This window comes from Schistocerca cancellata, chromosome 9, assembly GCF_023864275.1.
Source record: "Schistocerca cancellata isolate TAMUIC-IGC-003103 chromosome 9, iqSchCanc2.1, whole genome shotgun sequence".
Taxonomy (NCBI): domain Eukaryota; kingdom Metazoa; phylum Arthropoda; class Insecta; order Orthoptera; family Acrididae; genus Schistocerca; species Schistocerca cancellata.
In genome coordinates, this window is record NC_064634.1 from 68301750 (window position 1) to 68327870 (window position 26121).

The following is a 26121-nucleotide window of genomic DNA, read 5'->3' on the forward strand; positions in this document are numbered from 1 at the left end:
TGCCTTGGTGCCAATGATGGTCGTATGCGTGTTTGGCGCCGTGCAGGTGAGCGCCACAATCAGGACTGCATACGACTGAGGCACACAGGGCCAACACCCGGCATCATGGTGTGGGGAGCGATCTCCTACACTGGCCGTACACTACTGGTGATCGTCGAGGGGACACTGAATAGTGCACGGTACATCCAAACCGTCATCGAACCCATCGTTCTACCATTCCTAGACCGGCAAGGGAACTTGCTGTTCCAACAGGACAATGCACGTCCGCATGTATCCCGTGCCACCCAACGTGCTCTATAAGGTGTAAGTCAACTACCCTGGCCAGCAAGATCTCCGGATCTGTCCCCCATTGAGCATGTTTGGGACTGGATGAAGCGTCGTCTCACGCGGTCTGCACGTCCAGCACGAACGCTGGTCCAACTGAGGCGCCAGGTGGAAATGGCATGGCAAGCCGTTCCACAGGACTACATCCAGCATCTCTACGATCGTCTCCATGGGAGAATAGCAGCCTGCATTGCTGCGAAAGGTGGATATACACTGTACTAGTGCCGACATTGTGCATGCTCTGTTGCCTGTGTCTATGTGCCTGTGGTTCTGTCAGTGTGATCATGTGATGTATCTGACCCCAGGAATGTGTCAATAAAGTTTCCCCTTCCTGGGACAATGAATTCACGGTGTTCTTATTTCAATTTCCAGGAGTGTATTTTAGTCATGCAATTAATTACAGTTTGAATTTGGTTTCTAACATTCAGTGGTAGTACAGAACTCGTGCTTTATCCGATTACCTACATAAAATGCACAAATAAGGCCTCAAATTCTGGAAATCGGAAAGTTGTATGATGTAAACAGTTGCAGGGTTAATTAGAAATGTAATTACAAAGAATATTACTTACAGAGGAAGACATAAAAATAGATAACAAATGAAAATACATTGCTTGGTAATAACTTTTAAGCTGTTTCTCAAGATAATGAGGTTTTCTGTGTTTACTCGTTACTCAATTGCAGTTATGGTAATTAGAAGCGTTAGTTATTTATGCCAACATTTGCATAGCCTCTTATTATCTGTTGCTGCATATTTATTACTTCAATTTCTTGATTATATATTTAATTTACCGTATGTACATAATTTTATTAATAACAACAATCTATTGACAATCACAACAACGCGCGTCCTTCCAGAATATTCTATATGCTTTCACAATGAACAGCAAGTGTTTTAGCAATTTGGACAGAATGATATATATGAAGACACACCTACAAGGCCTTAGAAAGCACTGAATTGTCTGATAACTATCCGGATGCATATAGAAAAAAGATGGTATCAGACATTTCATATGATTCTTGGGGGAAGCTGTACTGTTATAACCTTACCCGAGAAGGTCAAGTTGGATGGTCTACCGCTGTGATGTCAAACCATATATCCCTCCCCTGATGCAGTGCTTTGAGTGCTGGAAGTTCGGCCCTATGTCTTCCTGCTGTACTTCCAGCGTCACATGTCGAGATAGTGGACATCCATCACATCCCAATACTCCATGTGCCTCACCTCCCATCTGTGTCAACTGCAGAGAGCATCATTCACCTTGCTCGCCAGACTGCAGGATTTTACAGAAAGAGAGGAAAACCATGGAATAGTAGACCCTGGACCAACTCACCTACACTAAGGCTAAGTGAAAATATGAGCGCCTACATCCTGTGGCTATGACCAGCTCCTATGCCGTCGCTATGAGAACAGTTGTAGCCCCATTAGTTCTGCGAATTCCAGTTGGCTCTCAGAGCCAGAAGGCTACACCTACCCCCTTGGTGGTGGTGGTGGGGGGCGGGGCGATTCCCCCGCCCTCCCCCCAACCCCTTTCTTGTTGCTCCCACACCACCTACCTCAGGAGCACTGCCCCTCTCTCCCAGCCGGAGAGGCATCAGTCTTCTTCAGCTTCTCTCCAGGAAGGGATCCGTTGGTCACTCCCTTCCCAGTTTTCTGCTAGTGGGAAAGATTGTGCCTGCCAGTGGATGAAGTGCCCAAAAGCAGCTGGTTGTAGGGCTTCATAATCCTCCTCAGTCCTGGAGACTGAATCAGCCCCAGTCAGAGAAACCCAAGGGGCAGCGAGAAAAGTAAAAAAGAAGACCCCTAAGACCAAGGAAATTTGCAGTGGCACACATGCCACTGCCACCTACAAGCCCTGTGTCTGCGGATGAGGTGGAGATTGTGGCGAATGCTGAGGACCTAGATCTTGCCAAACCCTCAGACACAATGGATACAGACTGCTCAGGCAATAAGTCAGTGGCAGCAGGTGACCCTGAGGTGTAAACTGCCTCATTGAATGTTCAATGCCTTCCCAGTCTCATGATGTCCTCCTCCAGTGGAATTACGGCATTTTTTTTCCACTACCTGGCTGAGCTACGGCAACTTGTAAGCTTTACACCTGCTTTCTGCATTGCCCTCCAGGAAATCTGGTTCCCAGCAATGTGGTCCCCTGCTCTCCACAGCTATATGGGATGTTACAGGAACCGTAGTGACTATAATCAAGTGCCAGGTCAAGCTTGCGTTTATGTCCTGAACTCATTCTGTAGTGAACTTGTGCCCCTTCAAACCCCTCTTGAAGCTGTGGCTGTCAGAATAAGGACAATCGGGAAATAACTGTCTGCACTGTATATCTTCCTCCAGATGGTGCAGTACCCCTGAATGTATTAAGTGCACTGATTGATCAACTCCCTAAACCTTTCCTACTTTTGGGAGATTTTAACGCCCATAACCCCTTGTGGGGTGACACCGTGCTTACTAGCCGAGGCAGAGATGTCGAAACCTTACTGACTCAGTTTGACCTCTGCCTCTTAAATACTGGGGCCGCCACACATTTCAGCGTGGCTCGTGGTATTTACTTGGCCAGCCCAGGACTTCTCCCATCTATGCACTGGAGAGCACATGACGACCTGTGTTGTAGTGACCACTTTCCCATCTCCTTGTCACTGTCCCGGCATCAGGCACACAGATACGTGCCCAGATGGGCTTTAAACAAGGGATTGGGAAACTTTCACCTCTGCTGTCACCATTGACTCTCCCCCACATAGGAACATTGATGTGATGGCTGAGCAGGAGACTACAACAATCATTAAACATGATCCCTTGCTCTTTAGGGTGCCCCTGGCAAAAGGCGGTCCCTTGGTGGTTAACTAAAGTTGCTAAGTCGCTGAGGCAATTAAGGAGTGCCAGCGAGCTCTGCAGCAGCATAAGTGGCACCCTTCCCTGGAGCATCTCATAGCCTTTAAGTGGTCCCGTGCCCGCGTTTGCCAGCTTATCAAAAGACAGAAACAGGACTGTTGGGAGAGATACATTTCGACCATTGGATGCCATACGTTACCTTCCCAAGTCTGGATGAAGCTCGGACATCATTTTGGGTACCAGACCCCAACCGGTGTCCCTGGCATTAACATCTGTGGTGTGTTGTCTACCAATGCAAATGTGATTGCAGAGCACTTTTGTGAGCACTATGCTCGAGTGTCTACATTGGAGAACTACCCCCCAGCCTTTTGCACCCTCAAATGGCGGATGGAAAGGAAAGTCCTCTCGATCAATACATGCCACAGTCAAACCTAAAATGCCCCATTTACAGAGTGGGAGGTCCTCAGTGCCCTTGCACATTGACCCAACACAGCTCCTGGGTCTGATCAGATCCACAGTCAGATGATTAAACATCTGTCATCTGACTACAAGCGACATCTCCTCGTCATCTTCAACCAGATGGCGTCTTTCCATCGCAGTGGTGGGAGAACGCTATCACTCCAGTGCTTAAACCTGGTGAAAACCCACAATGTGGATAGCTATCGGCCCATCAGCCTCACCATCATTCTTTGTGAGGTGCTGGAATGTGTGGTGTGTAGGCAGTTGGGTTGGATTGGGTCCTAGAGTCATGTGGCCTACTGGCTCCATGTCAGAACAGCTTCTGCCAGGGTCGCTCTACCACTGATAATCTTGTTTCCCTCAAGTCTGCCATCTGAACAGCATTTTCCAGATGCCAACACATGGTTGCCGTCTTCTTGATTTACGAAAAGCGTATGACAGGACCCAGCAACTTCGTATCCTTGCCACATTATGCAAGTGGGGTGTCAGAGGCCCACTCCCGATTTTTATCCAAAATTTCCTGTTGCTTCGTACTTTCCATGTCCAAGTTGGTGCCTCCCATAGTTCGCCCCATATCCAGGAGAATGAGGTCCCACAGGGCTCCATATTGAGTGTATCTCTATTTTTAGTGGCCATTAATGGTCAAGCAGCAGCTGTAGGGCTGTCCGCCTTACCATCTCTGTATGCAGACGACTTCTGCATTTCATACTGCTCCACCAATACTGGTGCTGCTGAGCGGCGCCTACAGGGAGCCATCCACAAGGCACAGTCACGGGCTCTAGCCCACAGTTTCCAGTTTTCAGCCGCAAATTCGTGTGTTATGCACTTCTGTCGGCGTCATACCGTACATCTGGAACCAGAACTTTATTTTAATGATGATCCACTCACTGTAGGAGATACATGTCGATTCTTAGGACTGGTTTTCGACGCCCAATTGACTTGGCTTCCTCACCTTTGTCAGCTTAAGCGGAAGTGCTGGCAGCACCTCAGTGCCCTCCGCTGCCTGAGCAACACCAACTGGGGTGCAGATCACTCTATGCTGCTGCAGCTCTACAGAGCCGTTGTTGAATCCCACCTCGACTATAGGAGTCTGTATTGTGGTTCGTCGGCACCCTCAGCATTGCGTTTACTCGACCCAGTGCACCATTGTGGCGTTCGCCTAGTGACAGGAGGTTTTAGGATGAGTCCAGTGACCAGCTTCCTTTTGGAGGCCGCAGTCCCTCCATTGCAAGTTAGGCATGCATAATTGCTCTCCAGTTATGTTGCACATGTTTGTAGTCCTCCTGCACATCCGAAATACCGTCTCCTTTTCCCACCCACGGCGGTTCATCTCCCGCATCGGCGGCCCAGATCAGGGCTTAAAATTGCAGTTCATGTACGATCCCTTCTCTCAGAACTGGAGTCCTTGCCTTTACCGCCTATACTTGTGGTTCATTCACGTACATCTCCGCGGTGTACAACTTGGCTGCGGCTTTGCCTGGACCTTTCACGTGGCCCTAAGGACTCAGTTAACGCTGCGACAGCAGTTGTGAGATATGTTGTTGTTGTTGTTGTTGTTGTTGTTGTTGAGGTCTTCAATCCTGAGACTGGTTTGATGCAGCTCTCCATGCTAATCTATCCTGTGCAAGCTTCATCATCTCCCAGTACCTACTGCAACCTACATCCTTCTGAATCTGCTTGGGGTATTCATCTCTTGGTCTCCCTCTACGATTTTTACCCTCCACGCTGCCCTCCAATACTAAATTGGTGATCCCTTGTTGCCTCAGAACATGTCCTACCAACCGATCCCTTCTTCTAGTCAAGTTGTGCCACAAACTTCTCTTCTCCCCAATCCTATTCAGCACCTCCTCATTAGTTATGTAATCTACCCATCTAATCTTCAGCATTCTTCTGTAGCACCACATTTCAAAAGCTTCTATTCTCTTCTTGTCCAAACTATTTATCGTCCATGTTCCACTTCCATACGTGGCTACACTCTATATACCAAATAACTTAATAAGTGATGGTACTGATCCCCCCAAGGTACACAAAATGGGCCACATTGCTGTTGCAGAAGCAGCAAAAAAAGTATGCCAAATTTAAAAGAACGCAAAATTCCCAAGACTGGCAAAGTTTTGCATAAGTTCAAAATATAGCGCGTACTTCACTGCTAGATGCTCTCAATAATTTCCACAATGAAACTCTGTCTCGAAATCTGGCAGGAAACCCAGAGAGATTCGGGCATACCAATGGCAAGACGCAATCAATACCTTCACTGCATGATAAGAATGGTGAAGTCATTGATGATTGTGCCACTAAAGCAGAGTTATTAAACATAATTTTCTGAAACTGCTTCACCAAAGAAGACAAAGTAAATATTACTGAATTCCAATCAGGAACAACTGCCAAGATGAGAAACAGAGAAATAGATATCCTCACTGTTGCAAAGCAGCTTAAAACACTTAATAAAAGCAAGGCTTCTGATCCAGATTGTATACCAGTCAGGTTCCTCTCAGAGTATGCTGATACAGTAGCTCCATATTTAGCAATTATATACAACCACTCGCTCACGGAAAGACCATACCTAACGAGTCACACCAAGACACAAAAAGGGAAGTAGCAGTAATCCGCTGGATTACAGGCCCATATCACTAACGTCGATTTGCAGTATGGTTTTGGAACATAAACCGTATTTGAACATTGTGAAGTACCTCAAAGAAATCGATTTATTAACACATACCCAGCGTGGATTCAGAAAATATCATTCTTGCGAAACACAAATAGCTCTTTATACTTGTGAAGTAATGAGTGCTTCCACCAGGGGATGTGAAATTGATTCCATATTTTTAGATTTCCAGTAGGCTTTCGACACTGTTCCTCACAAACGTCTTCTAACCCAACTGCATGCCTATGGAATACGCCTCAGTTGTGCAACTGGATCAGTGATTTTCTGTCAGGAAGGTTACAGTTCGTGGTAATAGATGGAAAGTCATTGAGTAAAACAGAAATAATATCCGGTGTTCCCCAAGGAAGTGTTATAGGCCCTCTATTGTTCCTGAACTATATTAATGACATAGGAGACAAATCTCAGTAGCCATCTTAGATTGTTTGCAGATGATGCTGTCATTTACCATCTTGTAAAGTCATCGGATGACCAAAACAAATTGCAAAATGATTTAGATAAGATGTCTGTATGGTGCAAAAAGTGGCAATTGACCATGAATAAAGAAAAGTGTGAAGTTATTCACATTAGTACTAAAAGAAATCCGCTACATTTTGATTACGTGATAAGTCACACAAATCTGAAGGCTGTAAATTCAACTAAATACTTAGGAATTACAATTACAAATACCCTAAATTGGAATGATCACATAGATAATGTTGTGGGTAGAGCCAACCAAAGACTATGATTCACTGGCAGAACACTTGGAAGGTGCAACAGGTCTACTAAAGAGACTGCTTGCACCATGCTTGTCTGCCCCATTCTGGAGTATTGCTGTGCGGTGTGGGATCCACTTCAGATGGGACTGACGGATGATGTTGGAAAAGTACAAAGAAGGGCACCTTGTTTTGTATTATTGTGAAGTAAGGGAGATAGTGCCACAGACATGATACATGAATTGGAGCGGCAATCATTAAAACAAAGGTGTTTTTCGTTGCGACGGGATCTTCTCATGAAATTTCAATCACCAGTTTTCTCCTCTGCTTGCAAAAATGTTCTGTTGGCACCCACCTACATAGGGAGAAATGATCATCACGATAAAATAGGGAAATCATGGCTCACACAGAAAACTTTGTGCTCGTTTTTCCCACGTGCCATTCGAGAGTGGAACAGTAGAGGCACAGTTTGAAGATGGTTCATTGAACCCTCTGCCAGGCACTTTATTTTGAATAGCAGAGTAATCACATCTGTCACTTCCACTCGATGCTCAACATGTACCGGGTCCATGGTGGCTCGATGGCTGATGGTCATGTTGGCATTGCATATGTTCATGGAGGACAGATAGAACAGCACTCCTTGCCAGATGGCTGCAGTGTTTTCACTGCAGAGCTGGCGGCCATATCTTCTACTCTTGAGCACATCCACTCATGCCCAGTCGAGTCATTTCTCCTGTGTACTGACTCCTTGAGCAGCCTACAAGATATCACCCAGTGCTACCCTCATCATCCTTCAGTAGCGACAATCCAGGAGTCCATCTGTGCCATGGAAAAGTCCAGTCATTCAGTGGTGTTTGTTTGGACCTCAGGTCACATCTGAATCCCAGGCAACGAACTTGTTGACGGGCTGGTCAGACAGGCTACGCAGAAACCGCTTATGGAGATTGGCTTCTCTGAAACTGACCTGTGTTCGGTATTATGCCGCAAGGTTTTGCGGCTTTGGGAGACGGAATGGCATAACCTCAGTATGCACAACAAGGTGCATGCCATTAAGGAAACTACGAATGTGTGGAAGACCTCCATGCACGCTTCTCACAGTGACTCTGTGGTTCTCTGTCGGCTCCGCATTGGCCATACGTGGCTGATGCATGGTTACCTCCTCTGTCACAAGGACCCATCTCGGTGTCGCTGTGGCTCACAAATGACGGTTGTCCATCTCTTACTGGATTGCCCACTTTTAGCCGCTCTGCGGCAGACTTTTAACTTTCCCAGCACCCTACCTTCAGTGTTGGATGACAATGCCTCAACAGCAGCTTTAGTTTTACGTTTTATTCGTGAGGGTGAGTTTTATCATTTGCTCAAAGTTTTAGCACATGTCCTTTGTTCCTGTGTGTCCTCCACCTTAGTGCTTTCAGTGTGGGGGTTTTATTGTGTTGCAGAGTGGCTGACTTTTCCTTTTTATCCTCATGGTCAGCCAGCAATGGTAACATGATTTCTTGTTTTAACCTCCTCTAACTGCTCCTTGTCTCTTTGTGGTTTTGTTGTCCCCTTTTTTTCCATTTAAGTGTTTTGTTGCCCTTCAGTCATTGTTATCGTTTTTCCTTTCATTCTGTTTTGTGTTGTCTCAAGTGTCTTATTCTTATCCTTGTGGCATTGTTTCCTTCAGAACAAGGGACTGATGACCTTGTAGTTTGGTCCCTTCCCCCCTCTTTTAAACAAACCAACCAACCAACCATTCTGCTGTTACTGCTTCTCTAATGACAACTCGATACTCCCCGACTCCTTTTATACTAGTGGGGTCTGCCACTTGTGACTTCTAGCGGCCAATTTCGAGTTGCATATTGGTGTCCATGTACTTTTGATCAGGTAGTGTGTGTGTGTGCGTATAATTGCTTCTTCCCAAATGAAAATGGCACACTGTGCTTGGATTTTGGATCTAAACAAATGGAAACGCCTTTTTATACCTTGAGTTTAGAATTAAAAAAATTAAAGCTTTTTGCCTATTCATGAATATTCAATTTAAACAGAATGTTCATCGGACTTGAAGTAGATGTTACCAAAATGCACTAAGCTTATTTTTTGATAAATAAGTAAACTCTGTCTTTAGAATAAATTTATAAGCTGAGAATTATGCCCAAAAATGGAAACCTTTTTAGTTGTCCTTGAGACTAAGTGCAATCTACATCTACATACGTACACTGCAAGCCACTGTACAGTGCGTGGCAGAGGGTACCCTGTACCACAACTAGTTCTTTCCTTTCATGATCCACTTGCAAATAGTGTGAGGGAAAATTTTGTCTGTATGCCTCTATATGAGCCCTGATTTCTCATATCTTTTTTACATGGTCCCTATGCGAAATGTATGTTGGGGGCAGTAGGATTGTTCTGCAGTCAGCCTCAAATGCTGGATGTCTAAATTTTCTTAATAGGGTTCTTCAAAATGAATGTTTTCTTCCCTACACAGATTCTCAGTTTAGCCCCCGAAGCATATCCGTAACACTTGCATGCAGATGGAATCTCCTGGTAACAAATCTAGGTACTCAAGAATAGATTGCACTAGCATCCTATATGCGGTCTCCTTTAAAGTTGAACCACTGTTTCGTAAATTTCGTAAAATTCTCCCAATAAACTGAAGTCAGCCATTTGCCTTCCCTACCACAGTGCTCACATGCTTGTTCCAATTCATATCACTTCACTACATTATGGCCAGATATTTAAACGACTTGACTGTGCCAAGCAGGACACTACTAATGCTGTATCCAAACAATAAGGGTTTGTTTTTCTTATCGTCCACATTAACTTACATTTTTCTACATTAAGAACAGACTGCCATTCATCAAACCAACTAGATATTTTGTCTAGGTCATCTTGCATCAACCTACAGTGACTGATCTTTAGCACCATCCTGTACAACACAGTACCATCAGCGAAAACTGCAGATTGCTGCCCCCCCTGTCTGCCAGATCATTAATGTATCCAGAAGATAGCAGAGGTTGTATCACACTTCCATGGCACTCCTGATGTTGTATTAATGTAAGAATAGAATAGATGCTGAATCATGAATGCATGCAGCTTGCCGTTAACTTTGTGTAATGTTTTGTCTGTATAGACGTGTATCTGTTGCCTTTAAGATCCCTTCACTTTCACACATAAATCTATACAGTAAAGTAAGGGCCTCCCGTTTTGTCTTTAGGCTGATCCGTGATAAGACAGGCGAAAATTTAAACTAATGGAGGCTTATGAGTATTTTCTCTAATTTCATTCGGTCTCTCTCTCTCTCTCTCTCTCTCTCTCTCTCTCTCTCTCTCTCTCTCCTTTATCTATGTACAGTTTTAAATATAATATTTCATTATGTGAAATCAGCCCAATAGAATCTCTGGTGGAGCCCTTCGTCTTAGTATTCAGCGGCTGGCTTGCTGTAAAAGATCTTTACATTTATTATTATTGTTAAGCGCTGCATTCAGTTGGGAAAATCGATCGTTTGAACAATTCGTTCCTTTTACGACAGATTTTGAATTCCAGACGTGTACGAAGCCTTTTTGGACGATTTAACAAAGACTCGGTGATTGCAGGCTCTCTTCGACACAGCTGAAACTTCCCCACTAATTACAGGGCCAACGCGATCATCAATGATTCAGACAAAGAACTCATTTGTTCATTCACTCCAGAATAAAAGGGGTCACAAACCTTATTTATGAAGGGAATTGTATATTCAATCCATCTCCATTACATGTCCAGATTTCTTTTGGTTCCAAGTCTTGATTACTTTCCGTTACAATTTCTTTCTCTTCAAATAACCCGCTAGTGGCACAAATGTTAATAGCTCGCTTTAGTGTGAAGAAAAGCAAATATGTCTCTTTTAGAAACCCGTCAATCTTTCAACAGATACTTCCGAAGCTGTCCTAGTTACCCGTCTAACAACCATGGAGAATACATACATGTATCTCTGTTATTCCAAGGAATAAACGTACTAGAAAATACTTTGGCGTCGACGAGCTGTCGCCGCATATGTTACTAGAAAATCAGATCAGATACTTTTCCAAAGTAAATAAATGTGGATGGTTTGATTGACAATGATTAATTGGTGCATGGTAGAGGGTATTTTTCTGTGGGGACATTACACCCTGCCTCTGATGAATAATTACTATCGAGGACAACAAACTATGTTCTACTACTTAAGAAGTCTTCAAGCCAATCACATATCTGGGAACCTATTCCATTTGCACATACCTTCATTAACAGTTTGCAGTGGGGTACTGTGTTGAATACTTCTTGGAAATCTAGAAATATGGAATCAGCCTGTCGTCCTTCATCCATAGTTTGCAGTATATCATGTGAGAAAAGAGAAATAAGAGTTTCGCACAAGCGATGTTTTCTAAAGCCATGCTGATTTGTGGAGATAAGCTTTTCAGTCTCTAGGGGATTTATTTACGAGTCTCCTGCATGAACAATTTCTTAAATGTGGAATTTAAAACTTTCGCTTTCCTTTTGCTATCTTCTACTGTTAAACCAGACTGGTCAACAAACTACTGAACGGAAGCCTTAGACCCACTTAGCAATTTTACTTAGGACCAGAATTTTTTCAGTTTCTCCACCAGATCTTTAGCCAAGGTAGGACAGCAGTAGATGTTCTATGCTTTGAGCACAGATCTTTTCACAGACGTACGAATCTCTACTAAACTTTGCCTGTCGTCATTTGCGCATCCTCTTTTGAACCGAGAGTGCAACAGCCTTTTCTTCCTCAGCATTTTCCAGATTTTGTTATTAAACCACAGTGGGTCTTTCCCATCCTTAATCCACTGACTAGGCACATACTTGTCCAGAGCAAGATTTACAATTATTTAAACTTTGCCCATAATTCCTCTATGGCCATCATTCTGGAACTAAATGATTGCAGTTCATTGTCTAAGTGAGATGCTAAAAACTGCTTATCTGCTCTTTCTAGCACGAACACTCTCCTAGCTCTCTTGACTGATTTATTAACTTTCTTTGAATGACTCTAGAATTGTCACAGTGGACTAGAGTGGTCCGAAGAACGTCCCACAGTTAACTTGGTTTCACCTAGACATGTTATGCGTGACCTGATAACTTCACTATCACACTCAATTTCAAACTCTCTAGACAATATTTTTGTCAGCTGCAATGAACACTCCCCTTCCTACAGTATCTAATCTGTCTGTCTGATGAACACTCCAAGACACGCTAAATATCTCAGACCTTTTTACTTCGTGTTTTAGCCAGCTCTCAGTCTCATGAATAATTTGAGGATGAGAACTTTGCTGGAGGACAATACAATCTGGAACTTTGTTATGAATACTTCGACAGTTTACTATTACAATTTTTGCAGTCAAACTTTCTTTACTCTGAACACTATATGATTTCCCTATATGCATATTGACTGGCAAGTTTACTATTACAATTTTTGCAGTCAAACTTTCTTTACTCTGAACACTATATGATTTCCCTATATGCATATTGACTGGCAAGTATTTGTGAGAATACATCAAACTACCACCCAGCCTAAAAAAGAAAACATATGCACTCCACAAGTACTGTGCTACTCGAGTAGCTTCTTCCTTTGTGTAGTACACACCTGACTTATCAAAGGGAGTCTTACAAATTCCCACCCAATGACAGAGGTCCATAAATCTGCAGCCAAGACTGTCACAAAGACAATGAAGCCCTCGGTTGAGAGACCCTCCACTCAGCTCAAAACCAAAGGCCCCCATCAACTTTGGGAATGGTGCTGCAAATTGCGAGCTATGCTTGCACCCAGCATGTAAGGCCAGCTGTCTTCACCACCTCTGCCAGCCACTTGTAAGAACTGAGGATGCCCTCAGCACCCATGCGACAGGCATCATTGGTGCCGATGTCAGCCACAGCTTCCAGACGACTGCGCCTGTATGCTGTATGTTTGACAGCTCCAGGTGAGGTCGCCTCCACGTCTTGGATGAGGGCCTCCAGTAGACATATCAAGTGCACATTGGCCTTATTTCCAGCCCTGAATGCTATCTTCCTAAAGGGCTCCATAACGTCCTAACAATGGAGCACCCAATAATCAGCAAACTACTGCCCACTTGTTGCTGCTCAGATGCTGCTGAAGGAAGAGTCACCAGTTCACTAGCAGTGTGAATAGGAGAGGCCATACGACACAAACATGTTACCGTCCGCCATTCACCATTCGGGTCCACCACGTTGTGTGCGATAGAAGGTGCCTCAGCAGTAGAACCCTCCGGCGAAACAAGTGACACGTGAGGTGTCCCATGCGACGCTCCAGAATCTCTGCCACCACTACACCCCAAGACGGTCCTGAAGGCGACTGATCACAGCCAAAACCACATTCGACTGTTCCCCGCAAACTGGAGCCAGCTGCTCCTGTGTCCGCACACAGCAGGCACACAACCTACCCATCCTAGCAAGACTAACTGAAGAGTAAACAGTACAAGGTGGCAGAAACCTAGGTAAGCAACTTGGTGTGTAACAAAGGGACGCGGATACCTCAGTGAACTATGTAGGTGGCTGTTCAGAAGAATGACAACTGAAGTACAGACTGCCTGAATTCACATTTACAGCTAACAGAAAAGTGAGACTAAACTTCTTAAATACCAAAACACACAAGCAATTAAACAAATATGTACACTTAAGAAAACACAGGAAAAGCCAAGTACGTAACTTGATACCCTGGATATGTGTCACAGGCGATAGCTGGCACTGAACTGAGCTGTTAACTACACTGATTACAGTGGCCACTAATCTCAGAACAAATAGCTGAGTAAAATTAAAAACATCACCCACACATGAAAACTGTACAGAATTATCATCATTTGATAACCAAACATTCTCACAAAACAGTGACAGATATAAACATCCCTTGTGTTGAAAAGTAACAGTTTTACAGTGAGTGCTTTGCATTGCTCCTGTCTTAGTTCATGATTATTTTGAGAGCCCTCACACAGAGTGAACACCCCAAGCAGGTGGGAAAATGCACAGAGTATCCTGTATAGGACTCAACAACAGGTGTGCCACATTATAGGCCAATATATTTAATGCCATTTGTTACAGGACCCTCAAGTTCTGGTAAAGTGTAGTACACCCTTGTTCTGCCCTGTCTGAAGTGTTTGATGTCCCTACAACATCAGACAAAAGGAAGACATGGAAGCAATTCGGAGGCATCGTACCAGCTTTGTTACTGGTTGGTTCAATCGTGTGTGAGTATTATAGAAATGCTCCATAGGTTTGATGGTAGTTTTTGGAGAGAAGGTGGATCTTTTTGTGAAACACTATTGAGAAAGGTTAGAGAAACAGCATTTGCAATAGACTGCAGAATAATTCTACCACCTCAGGCTTTCTTTTGAGTAAATTTCATAAGAATAAAATAGTGGATATTAAGTCTTGTACAGAAGTAAATAGGCAAGAGGAAAAGGAAGGACTAGTAATTTTCAGAGCTAAATAGCTCCTAGGGAAGAGAGTGACTCTATGTTTGAGTCTTAGTCTGACATAAAATTAATCTGCCTTAAAGTTTTGTAGCTACGAACACATAATTTCATAGTGAAAGAATCAATCGTGATCCATCTGTATGTTCCAGTATGGTTGGTGTGGCATAACAAAATACCTCATTTGTCTTGTTTTTTTTTTTTTTTTTTTTTTTTTTGTGAACAAAACTGTCCTTTCCCAGCCCTAAAGTATTTTTGTTTGCTGACATGTGTCTAGCAAAATTCTCTTTCATCAAACTGCTGTGATGTTGAGATACATTTTTATAAGGAATTTGTTTTCTCTCTGTTTTAGCGGGCTTTGCATTTTTGCCATTTCTGTGGTGCATAAATGCTATATGGTTTTTTCCGGAAGCATTCAAACGACCAGAGTATGAAGAGCAAAAGCCTATCAAGAAATGTATGTATTTCTTACATCCAAATCTTATTTATGGAATGTTTGAAGGATAAGATTATGTGTTTTACTATTGTATGTTGTTTCAGATGTGATTTTATCTGCAATTGGAGCTATTATTTGGACTATAATTCTGGTGTCGTGGATTGTCATGTTTCAAACACACAGAGCAGAATGGGGAGCTACAGCTGATTACATGTCTTTCATTATACCAACTGGGGTCCCATAACTGCAGTATGCTGGCACTTTGTGGTTTGTGCTAATCAAATGTTCTCAGAAGGAGACTATAAACTGTGAGCCCGTGATTTTTCATTATCTTAATAATACTGAACCTATTGGGAGACAAACTTTGTTTTAAAAGAAGCATTGTAAATATAATGTAGTATTGGAATAAACTTGAGAATCACTGTCAAAATCTTTAGTGCATTCTTTGATTTTTTTATATATAAATATGTAACAAAAGATGTAGGGTTTGTCATATTGAAAACAATAAATTTTCAAAGTTTGAAATTGTACAAATTCTTGTAATTTATTGGAACTATTTAAACTATCAGTGATTAAATTTGAAGACTAGTTTTAAGTTTTTTTTATTTTTTTGTGTTATAAGGGGCAACATTCAATATATGGCTGTAATGAAGTGACACTCTTGCTACATCACATTCTTTTCCCAACAGCCTAGGCACCTGTGACAAACATATCTGCCCCAATACTGAATGCCTCCACGCCTCTCTTGATAACTTCTCCCAAGCTCTTCTCTCACATATTCCTCACAGATCTTGTTCACAGACCAGTGTCCCAAGCAGTCTCCTCTCAGCTACTGACAAATAAGCTCTCATTTCCTGAAACTTTCTAAGCACTCCTGTGCCCTCCTGTCACCCAGTACCACCTAGGCCTCAAAGACCTTGAATTCCCCAATCCATTACTTCACCAAGACTAATTTTTTTTCTTTTTAGCTGAGCCCTAATCTCTTGCCAGTATTCATACCACATCACACACTGTCATCCTCCTAATCTTCGTAACATCATCATCAACACTTGTGATGTCCCAGACAATTATCCCTAGGTTCCTAACTTTGTTGCAGTCTGTACTGTCCCCGTGAGTGCTATTACTTCAATGTTGAGGGGGGAAGTTATGTGTCAGTGATAGAATGGGTGGCTGGAGGTACGCAGTAACAAATTAAGACTGCTTAAGACCACAATCTTATCATGGAAAATGTCATTCCAGTCCCACAGATCAAAAGAAGTGGCTTTAATATTACTGAGAGGTTATGCTAGGTGCGTCTGTGCCTCTTGGAACATGCCACATGGCAAGCACATCAGGCGACTCTGTCTTCGTTGACTGGGTATGGGATTGGTGAATCTGTGCTTCCTGAGTTGAGGTTTGGTGAGTGCCATGAGCGTTCTGTAATTTTAATTTCTGGGCAGGCTTCAGCAACCACAGTGATGCATGGCAGTGGATGGTTGTACATCAGAAGGAATGGGAATCTTTGCTTTATCTCCTGGATCACGAGGCTGCTACAAACCTGTATAAAAGAAAACCTCAGTGTCATGATGAACTACGTGCCAATGGGGTAAATGGCTTTTGAGGTGATATAACTTCTAAGGAACCTGCGCCACCTTGATGATAAAAATCTTAGTCAGGCAAGTGGGGTCTCTGGGTGGACTCCTGTTTCCATAGCTGCTTATGGGACATAAATGCAGCCTTCATCATTTTCAAAAACTCACAGTGGTAAAGGTGGTCCATCGGGTGGTATTAACACCCAAATCCCAATGAGATCTCACATGACTAGTCCACCTGAGACATCTGTCAATATTGGAAGCAGCAATAATAGTAACACAGATCACCATGATTAATTCATCACAAAAAAAATGCTTTCAACGGAATGGGTGTACACCTGGGAGTAAAGACACGCACTCGGCAAAAAGGACTGTAGGTAGCCCTCCGCATGCTCTGGCTAAAAAAAGAACGCCTCCTAGGCTATTAGTAACAGTACACGTAATGTGTCTCGCAGTGTTTTTTTTATTATCAAAAGACAGGAGGAAAGCTTTGAAAAAGTTTCACATTTCTTGTATAAATAAAAGGTTACGACGTATAGCAGGCATACTGAAATTTACAAAGAGCTTGTGGACAGACACACTATTGGTAGAAACTTCCACATAAAGAGGAACAACTGCAGGAAGTGAACGCTCTTGCAGAATATTGAACTGAGACTGAATTACACAACAACCTTAATTCAAGCAAAGGATGTTTTCTGGGACTTAATGCATATAGATGTAGAGAAACTTGAGAAGAATGGGAGGATTACAGTTGACAGAAACCAATTAGAGTGATTAAGTGGCAAGCTAGAACAAAAGTCACCTATATTTATTCTAACCTACACCTCGCCAGTGTTGCCAGAGCATATTACAGTAGGATTTATTTGTCCTCAGGTCAATCCGCTGTTTCAGATGTCAGTACTATGATCACATCATATCATGATGCAATGTGGATAATGTTGCTGAGCTACAAACGAAGGTGGCGAAAATTGGTGCAGTTTCTCTGTTCTGTGTCAAATGCAATAGCAGCCACTTGCGTCGACTGCAATAGCACTGGGATGACCACTTCCCAAATTGGATTCTTATACCAAAAAGAATAACGCTAAAAAGAGTGCTGTCTAGATAGGTGCTTACCTAGGTTAACTGATGCTGTTCTGCCAATTGGCTGTATTTGAGTGTAGAGATGGCATCAAAGATTGGGTGTATCATATCATCAAAACAATCCACTACACTACTGATGCATCCATGTTGAAGTTTTTGGGCCAGCCAGGAAGACTGCCTGTCTAACGGTGGAGTGATGATTGTCACTTGGCAATTAAGGAGAGTTACATCCTGTTGAGGATCAAGTGCTAGCCATCTGATGAGAAACTCACAGCCCTTAAGGTGGTGAGGGCAAAGAGCTGTTGTGCAGTTATGGAGAATAAAAAGATTTCATGGCAATAGTTCCACTACACCAGCCCTTGTATAGGAAGCCATTAAGAGGATTTCAGGGAGAGATGGGAGGTGCCTAATGCTGTAATGATGAATGAGTCTCCTAACCAACATGAAAGATATTGCAGAGACCAAGGCAGAGCACTTCGCTTAGATCAGCAGGCAAGATCCAACTTCCTGTCACTACTGATTGCTTGCTGAGAGGTGCACTTGGGACTTTGGTTCCACCAGTGTTGTCTGTACCTGCCCCCATCAGTGTGTGATAGCGGATTCAGCATGTGAGGCGAGACCTTACTAGGACTGTTAATGAAATTCTCTTAAAACTGGGAAACCTGTTAATTTCTTGATTCATGCAAGGAAGCTATTTTATCTTCCTTCTTGAACTTAGGAAATGCTCAGGTAGCTGCATGGGAAAGACTGGAGTGGATGGTCAGCCATCACCTTGTCTGGATCTTAGAATCTAGGCAGCACGTAGGTTGCATACAGTGTGTTTTCTGGAGGTATTGCTTCATGGTTGGTAACTGTACCTTGCAGGACCTGCCTATAACTAATGAGGAGGACTATAATATTACTTGGAGGCATAATATGTTGAACAACCCCACATGTGACTTTTTCGGGGATGTCTTCCTATTTTATATGGCCCTCCCAATTGCCAATTTTATTTTAGGTGTGGAGGTAGTGATGATTTATTAGATCATTTTATATGAGAAACGTAATGTTTTAAGTGTTACTGTACTTTTAATAGCTGTAGACAGCATTACATCCACAATAAAGGGTCCAATTAAGTGCTCCTTATTTGTGGGCGAATTTTCAATTTTTTGTACATCTTCGTCTTCTAGCAAGTACATGCCAGATGCAGATGACTGTTAAGAGATTGGAGGAATGGGCACTAAAAACTGGTTTTAAGTTTTCATCTGAAAAATCTGTGTCGTCTGTTTTCAACCATTCCCCTCATCCTTCTAACATTCCAGAACTTAAATCAATGGACTCTGTTTTAAATTTTCAAGAGTCAGTTAGGTGTATAGGCTTCTATTTCTATCAGATGCTTACATGGATTCCACACTTCATGAGCTTGAGAACTCAATCCCACAGAGCCTTTAATGTTTTAAAATGTGTTGCACTTTGGGTATTGGAAGTAGACTGACCATGGGTGCTCCAGTTTTATGGAGCTTTTATTTGGTCCCAGGCTGATTATGGATGCATGGTGTGTGGGTCTGCTAGACCATCATACCTTAAGGTACTTCTTGCTTAAGTACACCATGAGGGCATTATGTTGGCAACAAGCACATTTAAAATGAGTCCCAGCCCTTGTGCCGAAACTTGCAAGCCACCACTTTTAACTGGGTGGCAGTTATTTTTGGTATAATAAGTACAATATGTATTCCTTACCCCAGGCACCTGCATACTGTCCTGTTGCTCACCGACCGTTGGAATATCTTTTCAGTAGTAGCCACAAGCAATGAGGCCATTTGAGATTAGCACAGAGGCATCTTCCAGAAATGGGTGTGTCAGATATTAACATTTCATGCTAAAGGTGGATTAAATCGTCAATGTGGATTCTTCACAGGCACAGGGTTGTTTTCAATTTGATTGGTTTTAAAAAAAGCAGCAGTATGAATAAATTTTTAGATATACGTTTAAGAACATTTCAGATGAGCACACCCCCCCCCCCCCCCCCCCACCTCCAAGGGGGCTCACACTTCTTTCGTGAGTTCGTGCATGGCACACATGAGCCCATTCTTCATTCCCTGGCTGCATTTCCTTCCCCCTGCCCTCTCGCTCCCTACCCCCACTCCTACCCCAGTGTCACCTCCTTCCCCTCTCTCGGTGTTCTGATTTATGTCGACCTGGCTATCTACATGGTTTTCTGTATTGGTTGCAGTTTTGTTCCTTTTGCCTGTTCTTTCACCCTTTTGGCATTTTGGTCTCCACTCGAGGTTTGACCTCCACTTCAAAATTTCCTTTTTTTAGTGTGAGCCATATGGGGAAGAACTCCCTCCCTAGTATCTACGGTGTGAATTCCTCTCCCCCCTCCCTTCCCTACTGTAACCCTGTTCCACCCTGCTAGGTCACCAGTATGCGTAGCCAGTCCGTGTGGTGGGTCTGTTACGTACCCATATGGCAGAGCCCACTGACAACACAAGGATCACACTACTGATACCTGAGCTGTTGCCTCCCCATGTATGCCAAGGAGTGGTTGCTTATCTTTTTGGAGCATTGGAAGTCCCACCAACGCCCGCCGTGCCAGACGGTCCTTGCTGTGGCTGGGCGGTGCCCATGGGGAGAGCCCCTGGTCGGAGTGAGTGGTATCAGAGCAGGTGCCTGGCACATGAATCATATAAAGCTGCAAAAATCTGGCTGTTCTCAAACAGCCATCTCTTTTAATGGTGAAGGATCCTTGAATGCTGCCTCCCTTCCCTAGCTACACCATGGGAGGAAGGCCAGGCTTGCCATCTTGGTCTGAAACCCTTTCCCCTTTACCTCATCTGTACTAGGACAGATGGGGACACATTCACCGCCACAGAACCATTGTTTTTCATGGAAAATATCGAGAACAGGTTTGGTGAAGTGGAGTCTATTAGAAGATGTGCAGTAAATATAATTATTTAAAAAAATGTCAGTTTCAATAAATGTGTTCCTATTTTCCCTCACTGAAATATGGCAACCCTATTTGGATTTAATGTAAGTGACTCTTATTCTAGGTTCCATGTCTGTGCATGTGCTTGTGGGCCGTAACATTGGATGGCATTACGATAGTTCGTTACTGGTCTATTATGTTTGTGTCAGTTTAGTAAACAGAGATACCAGTAAATAAAATTTATTGATTAGTTGGGGATAAATTTATGAACGTGTGCCAAATTTTAGTAGTATTTTACTTGAATTAATGGTAATCTTTAGGTTACAAGAACACAGGAGTACCCAGATTTCGACAAATAGTCGTCTTAAAAAAAATGGGCTGCTTATAGATCACATAACAGCGCTTAATTTGTTGGTAGATTACTAGGATTAACATCAAGCAGAAATCGCTCACTAAAATTCTTTGGTGGATGGTATCACCATGGAAATATTTTTGCAGGGTAGAGACCTTTGTTTAAAGGGGGCAGTAAACATTTTCATACACATGCTGAGAATCTACATCTTAACGTCAAACCGTATAATTCCAGATAATAACTTAGTACAGACTGCTAGCAACATTATGCCTCGTGTGTGGAGTGGTATGCAAAGAGCAGGGAAATCAGCATAAAGACCGCCACAGGGATGGGAAACTGCGGAGTAAAGAATTTCCTTCTTCTCAGTGATGACAACAGACAAACAGCATCTGTTTTGGTTTAAATGACAGACATTTTTGTTCTTATTATTACTAACTAATATGAAAGTTAATTTGTTATAACAACACAATTAGTAGCACTGGCTACTGCACTTCTTCTGACACATACTGTATGGTGCCTGGGGTGATAACTTCACACACAGACTGTACCAGAGAAGTATAACAGCCAACAATTGCTGTCGTATTTCTCTCCTGTTTGTTGCATTGACAGTGACCATTGTCTGGAGATGCGAGAATTTTTGAATGAAGATTGTGTTGTCATGGATTTTAATACTTTGCCAATGCGTACAAATTAAATTTTAATGATTTCATTTTGGGTAACATCGTTTATTGTAATGTCTTATTAACTATACCGGTAATGTTATTTTTAAGTGTACTGTAAGCCTGTAGCATAATTACTTTTTTATAATTACATACCTAACCTCTAAAATGCTAAAACCATATGTTTATTTGGTTCACTTCCGGTACAGTCTGTGAAAGACTTTGTGACTCTTGCCTATCCCTTAGCTTCCCAGGTCACTTTTTTGTCACATTGTTAATTGTGCGGTCTGACAGACCACTGCCTTTAAATAGCAACAAAATTTGCATTCAGCAGTTTCAGTTAAGCAGTTCAGTTTTTATGTAAAAGGTTGTTTTAATAGCACACAAGGTTTAAGAAAAAAAGCATTAAAAAAACTATACAAAATGAAAGTAATATTAGATGATAATGTTAATGCTATGAAAACTTAAAATACCCTGCACTCTAAATTTGATTTTTTGCTACATTTGTATTGCTTATTATATGTGTAATAAAACAAACTTCCTTAAAACATTCAAAAAATGAAAATTGCAGTAATTTTTGGGTTTATACTTTTCTTTCCAGAGGTTTTCTTTGCACTCACTGGAAATTTTTATAGACGAACCAAGCTACATTGGCATCTTGCAACAATGATTAATGTAAGACATCTTTCTCTTCTTTTTTTGGTCGCAGGTGGAGCATGTTTTGCTCTACTCTTGGTTCTGCTACACCCAAAAAAAGGTGTATGGATACACCAAGTTCACGGGCTATGTAATTGTTGTTGACTCCCTTGTTATCAATGGTGTCACCATCGAGTTTGCAAGTTTCTTCAAAAAATTAAAGCAGCTCACCTGAGTATCGCTTTTGTAGGAATTGTGAAGGACAAACGCATTCATCCCGCTCATGTCCAGCATGTGGAAAATAATGCCATTGGCCATCGTTGGAAGAGGCTTCGAAGACCAGCGATATTTGTTCCAACTATATACATTTCTAGCAGAACCTTTAGCTAAAGATTCAGTCTCTACAAGGATTTCATAGGTGGCAAAACAAATTCGTCTTCACTCCCGCACTGTTCCTATTCTGAATTGTGTTAACTTTCAATTTCATTGTCGCTGTCTAATCCATCATCACTTCTTATACTGTGCTCAAACCATTTTGAAACAGTATCCTCAAAGTCAAGGTCAGTAGCATGAACAGTAGATGAAGAATTGGCTACTGAATCCATAACACAGAGTCCTGGGTGCGATCTGAGAGACGACTAGGATGAAAGAAGCAGTAATAGTACAGATTCACGTCACAAAGCAGTAATAGTACAGATTCACGTCACTGTAAAGTGGCTACTGACAAAGGAAATCACTGCAGCTTTGGGAAAGAACAACTAGATAACGCTGTAATCTCCTACCCCACTCTTATGCATCAGCAACAGTAACAATAAACGCTAGTGGTTTGTGAGACCACACCTGGGATATTAAGGGCTAGAGTTACTAGACGTCCTTGTACCCTGGGGACGAACCCGGTTTACATTAAATTCTTTAATGCCTCGAAAAATATTTTCTGGACGCCAGTTTGTCTCAGATTTTTGTCAAAGGTATATTTTGATGATATATTGCCTCCAAAATCTGGCATAGTATTATGCTTTAATTGTCACACTTAAGCTGTTTTATGGTAGTTTTTATCGTAGTAGCTAGCTGTGCGTCCATCTATCAGATTTATATGAAGATAGTTAATCATAGCATCGGTCAGTGTCATTGGTAACGTTTTCCAGTTCTTTTGGGGTTTAAAATATCTCTGACCATATATCTAACGTTCTTGTATTATATTATTTTAAAAAAAATCAGTTCGGCACACTTTTACTAATATTTCTAAAATGCATAAAAACTTCAATTTGTATCGTATTAAGAGCAATTTTTTTTTTAACGTCTATGCTTTGCCTTACAAACATTGATGTCTCAGCATCGTTATTTTTGAGAGAAATGTTGCAACCCTGTGCCCCACGCAGTCCAGGGATTTCATTCGTCGATCCAATAGTAGTGGACTGGTGTCACAATTCCCGATAGCTACCATAGCCCAAACATCAGAGACTTCAACAATACCTTAGAAGATGCTTCTGTGCTCTGGATTGTAGAAAATCTGACGTGCAAATTCCTGTGGATAAGGACATACTCCAGACACCGATCACCACCCCGTTTGGCCTTTATGAATTCTGTTCCTACACTATGGCATGAGAAATGCAGCACAAACTTTGCAGCGTTTCGTAAATATTCTCTTCAAGTTCCCTTTCTGCTATGCAGATCTAGTCGATTTTTTAGTCTTTTCCCCCTTCCCTGCATGAATGCGTGGAACATCTCACAATCATTTTCAAAGCACTGAAACATTTTTGGCATCATGATCATTGATGCCAAAGGCCAACTGCAAAAATCTTAAATGACCCCACTCCATGACTACTGCAGTGGCACTGGTGCAGCAACTGTAATAGATCCGCAGAACAGAAAAAAACAGCTTCATTTGCTGTTGAATGTAATTAAGAATCACACAGAGCTGGGAGGTAATAGCCAGACAACCACTGTCAATGCTTCATTACATCGCCTAGAATCAGAACGAAAAAGTAATGTCAGTAGGAAGAAGAAAGCTACTGAAGTGTGCAAGGGATACCTAACTTAGGCAAATAGGCATAATCAGTGAGCAGAAAAATCTCAAGAGTGCATCATTTAATGGCTAGGCGAAAACACCTTTGGCAAATGACTGGGCACTAATAACAATAAAGAAGCCGCTAAAATTTTTAGTAAAAATCTGAAGGAACGAAGCCATAAGCAATGTTAAACCAGAAAACTGCCAGAAATTAGCTGATTTCTCAGCAAGGGAACTTTTACTGATGGCACTTACACCATGCAGCTGCTATTTAGGTTCCATTGACGAATGCACTGTCAGGAAAACGTGCATGTGCAAAAGATATCTTGTGTGGCCCCCTATCCACACTACAATGTTGGCACACCTGCTGCCTACCGCTCTCATCAGTCACATCTGCTACGAGTTATATGGCAGTACTTGAACAGACTGTAACAGCAGCACAATAACCCTTGCCTTCTTCTTCTTCTTCTTCTTCTCCTCCTCCTCCTCCTCCTCCTCCTCCTCCTCTCTAATGGAAATAATCAAAAGGCCCAGTGCAAGCGACCATAATACAATATGGAGTTGTTGCATACATATGCAGTGATGCATCATTTCAAAGATGAGAAAGGCCAGACAACTTACTATTCACACTGACCACTAGCGAAGGGCAGATTCCATCCTTGGAATATGCAGTATCAATGGTGTGCCACCCACAGCAATGCAAGAAATGACACTTTTGGACCTGTCATCAGCATGTCACCAGGTGAGCTTCCCTTTTCCATTGCTTGCTGTTTTCAGTCGGGTGGCACCACACATACAAGCCACAAGAGGGTGCAAATCCATAATACCTCACTGCTCGAGACTGACTGGTGAGTGCCTCCTTTTAAGCACTGCAAGTCAAAGCTTACCACCCAGATTTACTGCATCAATAGACTTATCAACAATAGTGTGGAAGGCTGCACTGAGGACAATGCTTTGAACATAGTGTTACTCTACTAACAAGGGAACCTCCCCATCGCACCCCCGTCAGATTTAGCTATAAGTTAGCACAGTGGGTAGGCCTTGAAAAACTGAACACAGATCAATCGAGAAAACAGGAAGAAGTTGTGTGGAACTATGAAAAAAATAAGCAAAATATACAAACAGAGTAGTCCATGTACAAGATAAGTAACATGAAGGATAATATGAGCTGAGGAGCGCCGTGGTCCCGTGGTTAGCGTGAACAGCTGTGGAACAAGAGGTCCTTGGTTCAAGTCTTCCCTCGAGTGAAAAGTTTAATTTTTTATTTTCAGACAGTTATCATCTGTCCGTCCGTCTGTCCGATGCGAGGTAACTGCGCCATAGTATGGGGACGCTACATCTAAACGGAAAAATTTGACAACATTAAAAACATGTTTTGACAGAGCAGAGGGAAAACTGTGCGACTGTGAAACTATTGCATTCATTTGTTGCAGTTTATGTGACAAACTCTTATGTTTTCATCACTTTTTTGGGAGTGATTATAACATCCACAAGAAAACCTAAATCGGGCAAGGTAGAAGAATCTTTCTGCCCATTCGCCAAGTGTACAAGTTAGGTGGGTCGACAACATATTCCTGTCATGTGACGCACATGCCGTCAGCAGTGTCGTATAGAATATATCAGACGTGTTTTTCTGTGGACGAATCGGTTGACCTATGACCTTGCGATCAAATGTTTTTGGTTCCCATTGGAGAGGCACGTCCTTTCGTCTACTAATCGCACGGTTTTGCGGTGTGGTCGCAAAACACAGGCACTAAACTTATTACAGTGAACAGCGACGTCAATGAACGAACGGACAGATCATAACTTTGCACAAATAAAAAAAGTAAACTTTTCACTCGAGGGAAGACTTGAACCAAGGACCTCTCGTTCTGCAACATCTCATGCTAACCATGGGACCACAGCGCTCCTGAGCTCAACTACTCTTGATGTTGCCTATCTTACACATGGACTACTCAGTTTGTATATTTTGCTTATTTTTTTCATAGTTCCACACAACTTCTTCCTGTTTTCTCGATTGATCTGTGTTCAGTTTTTCAAGGCCTATCCACTGTGCCAACTTATAACT

At 42.4% G+C, this 26121-nt stretch overlaps 1 protein-coding gene across 1 annotated transcript in view; it reads left to right on the plus strand.

Moving 5' to 3' along the window:
* LOC126100493 (gamma-secretase subunit pen-2) overlaps positions 1-15269 on the plus strand; it is a 33269-nt gene extending 18000 nt beyond the window's left edge. The window contains exons 2-3 of the mRNA XM_049911102.1: positions 14756-14860; positions 14944-15269. Of these exons, the coding sequence (XP_049767059.1) occupies positions 14756-14860; positions 14944-15083 (245 nt within the window). The 3' untranslated portion in view covers positions 15084-15269. The remainder of the gene's footprint in view (positions 1-14755; positions 14861-14943) is intronic.
* Positions 15270-26121: the final 10852 nt, after the last annotated feature.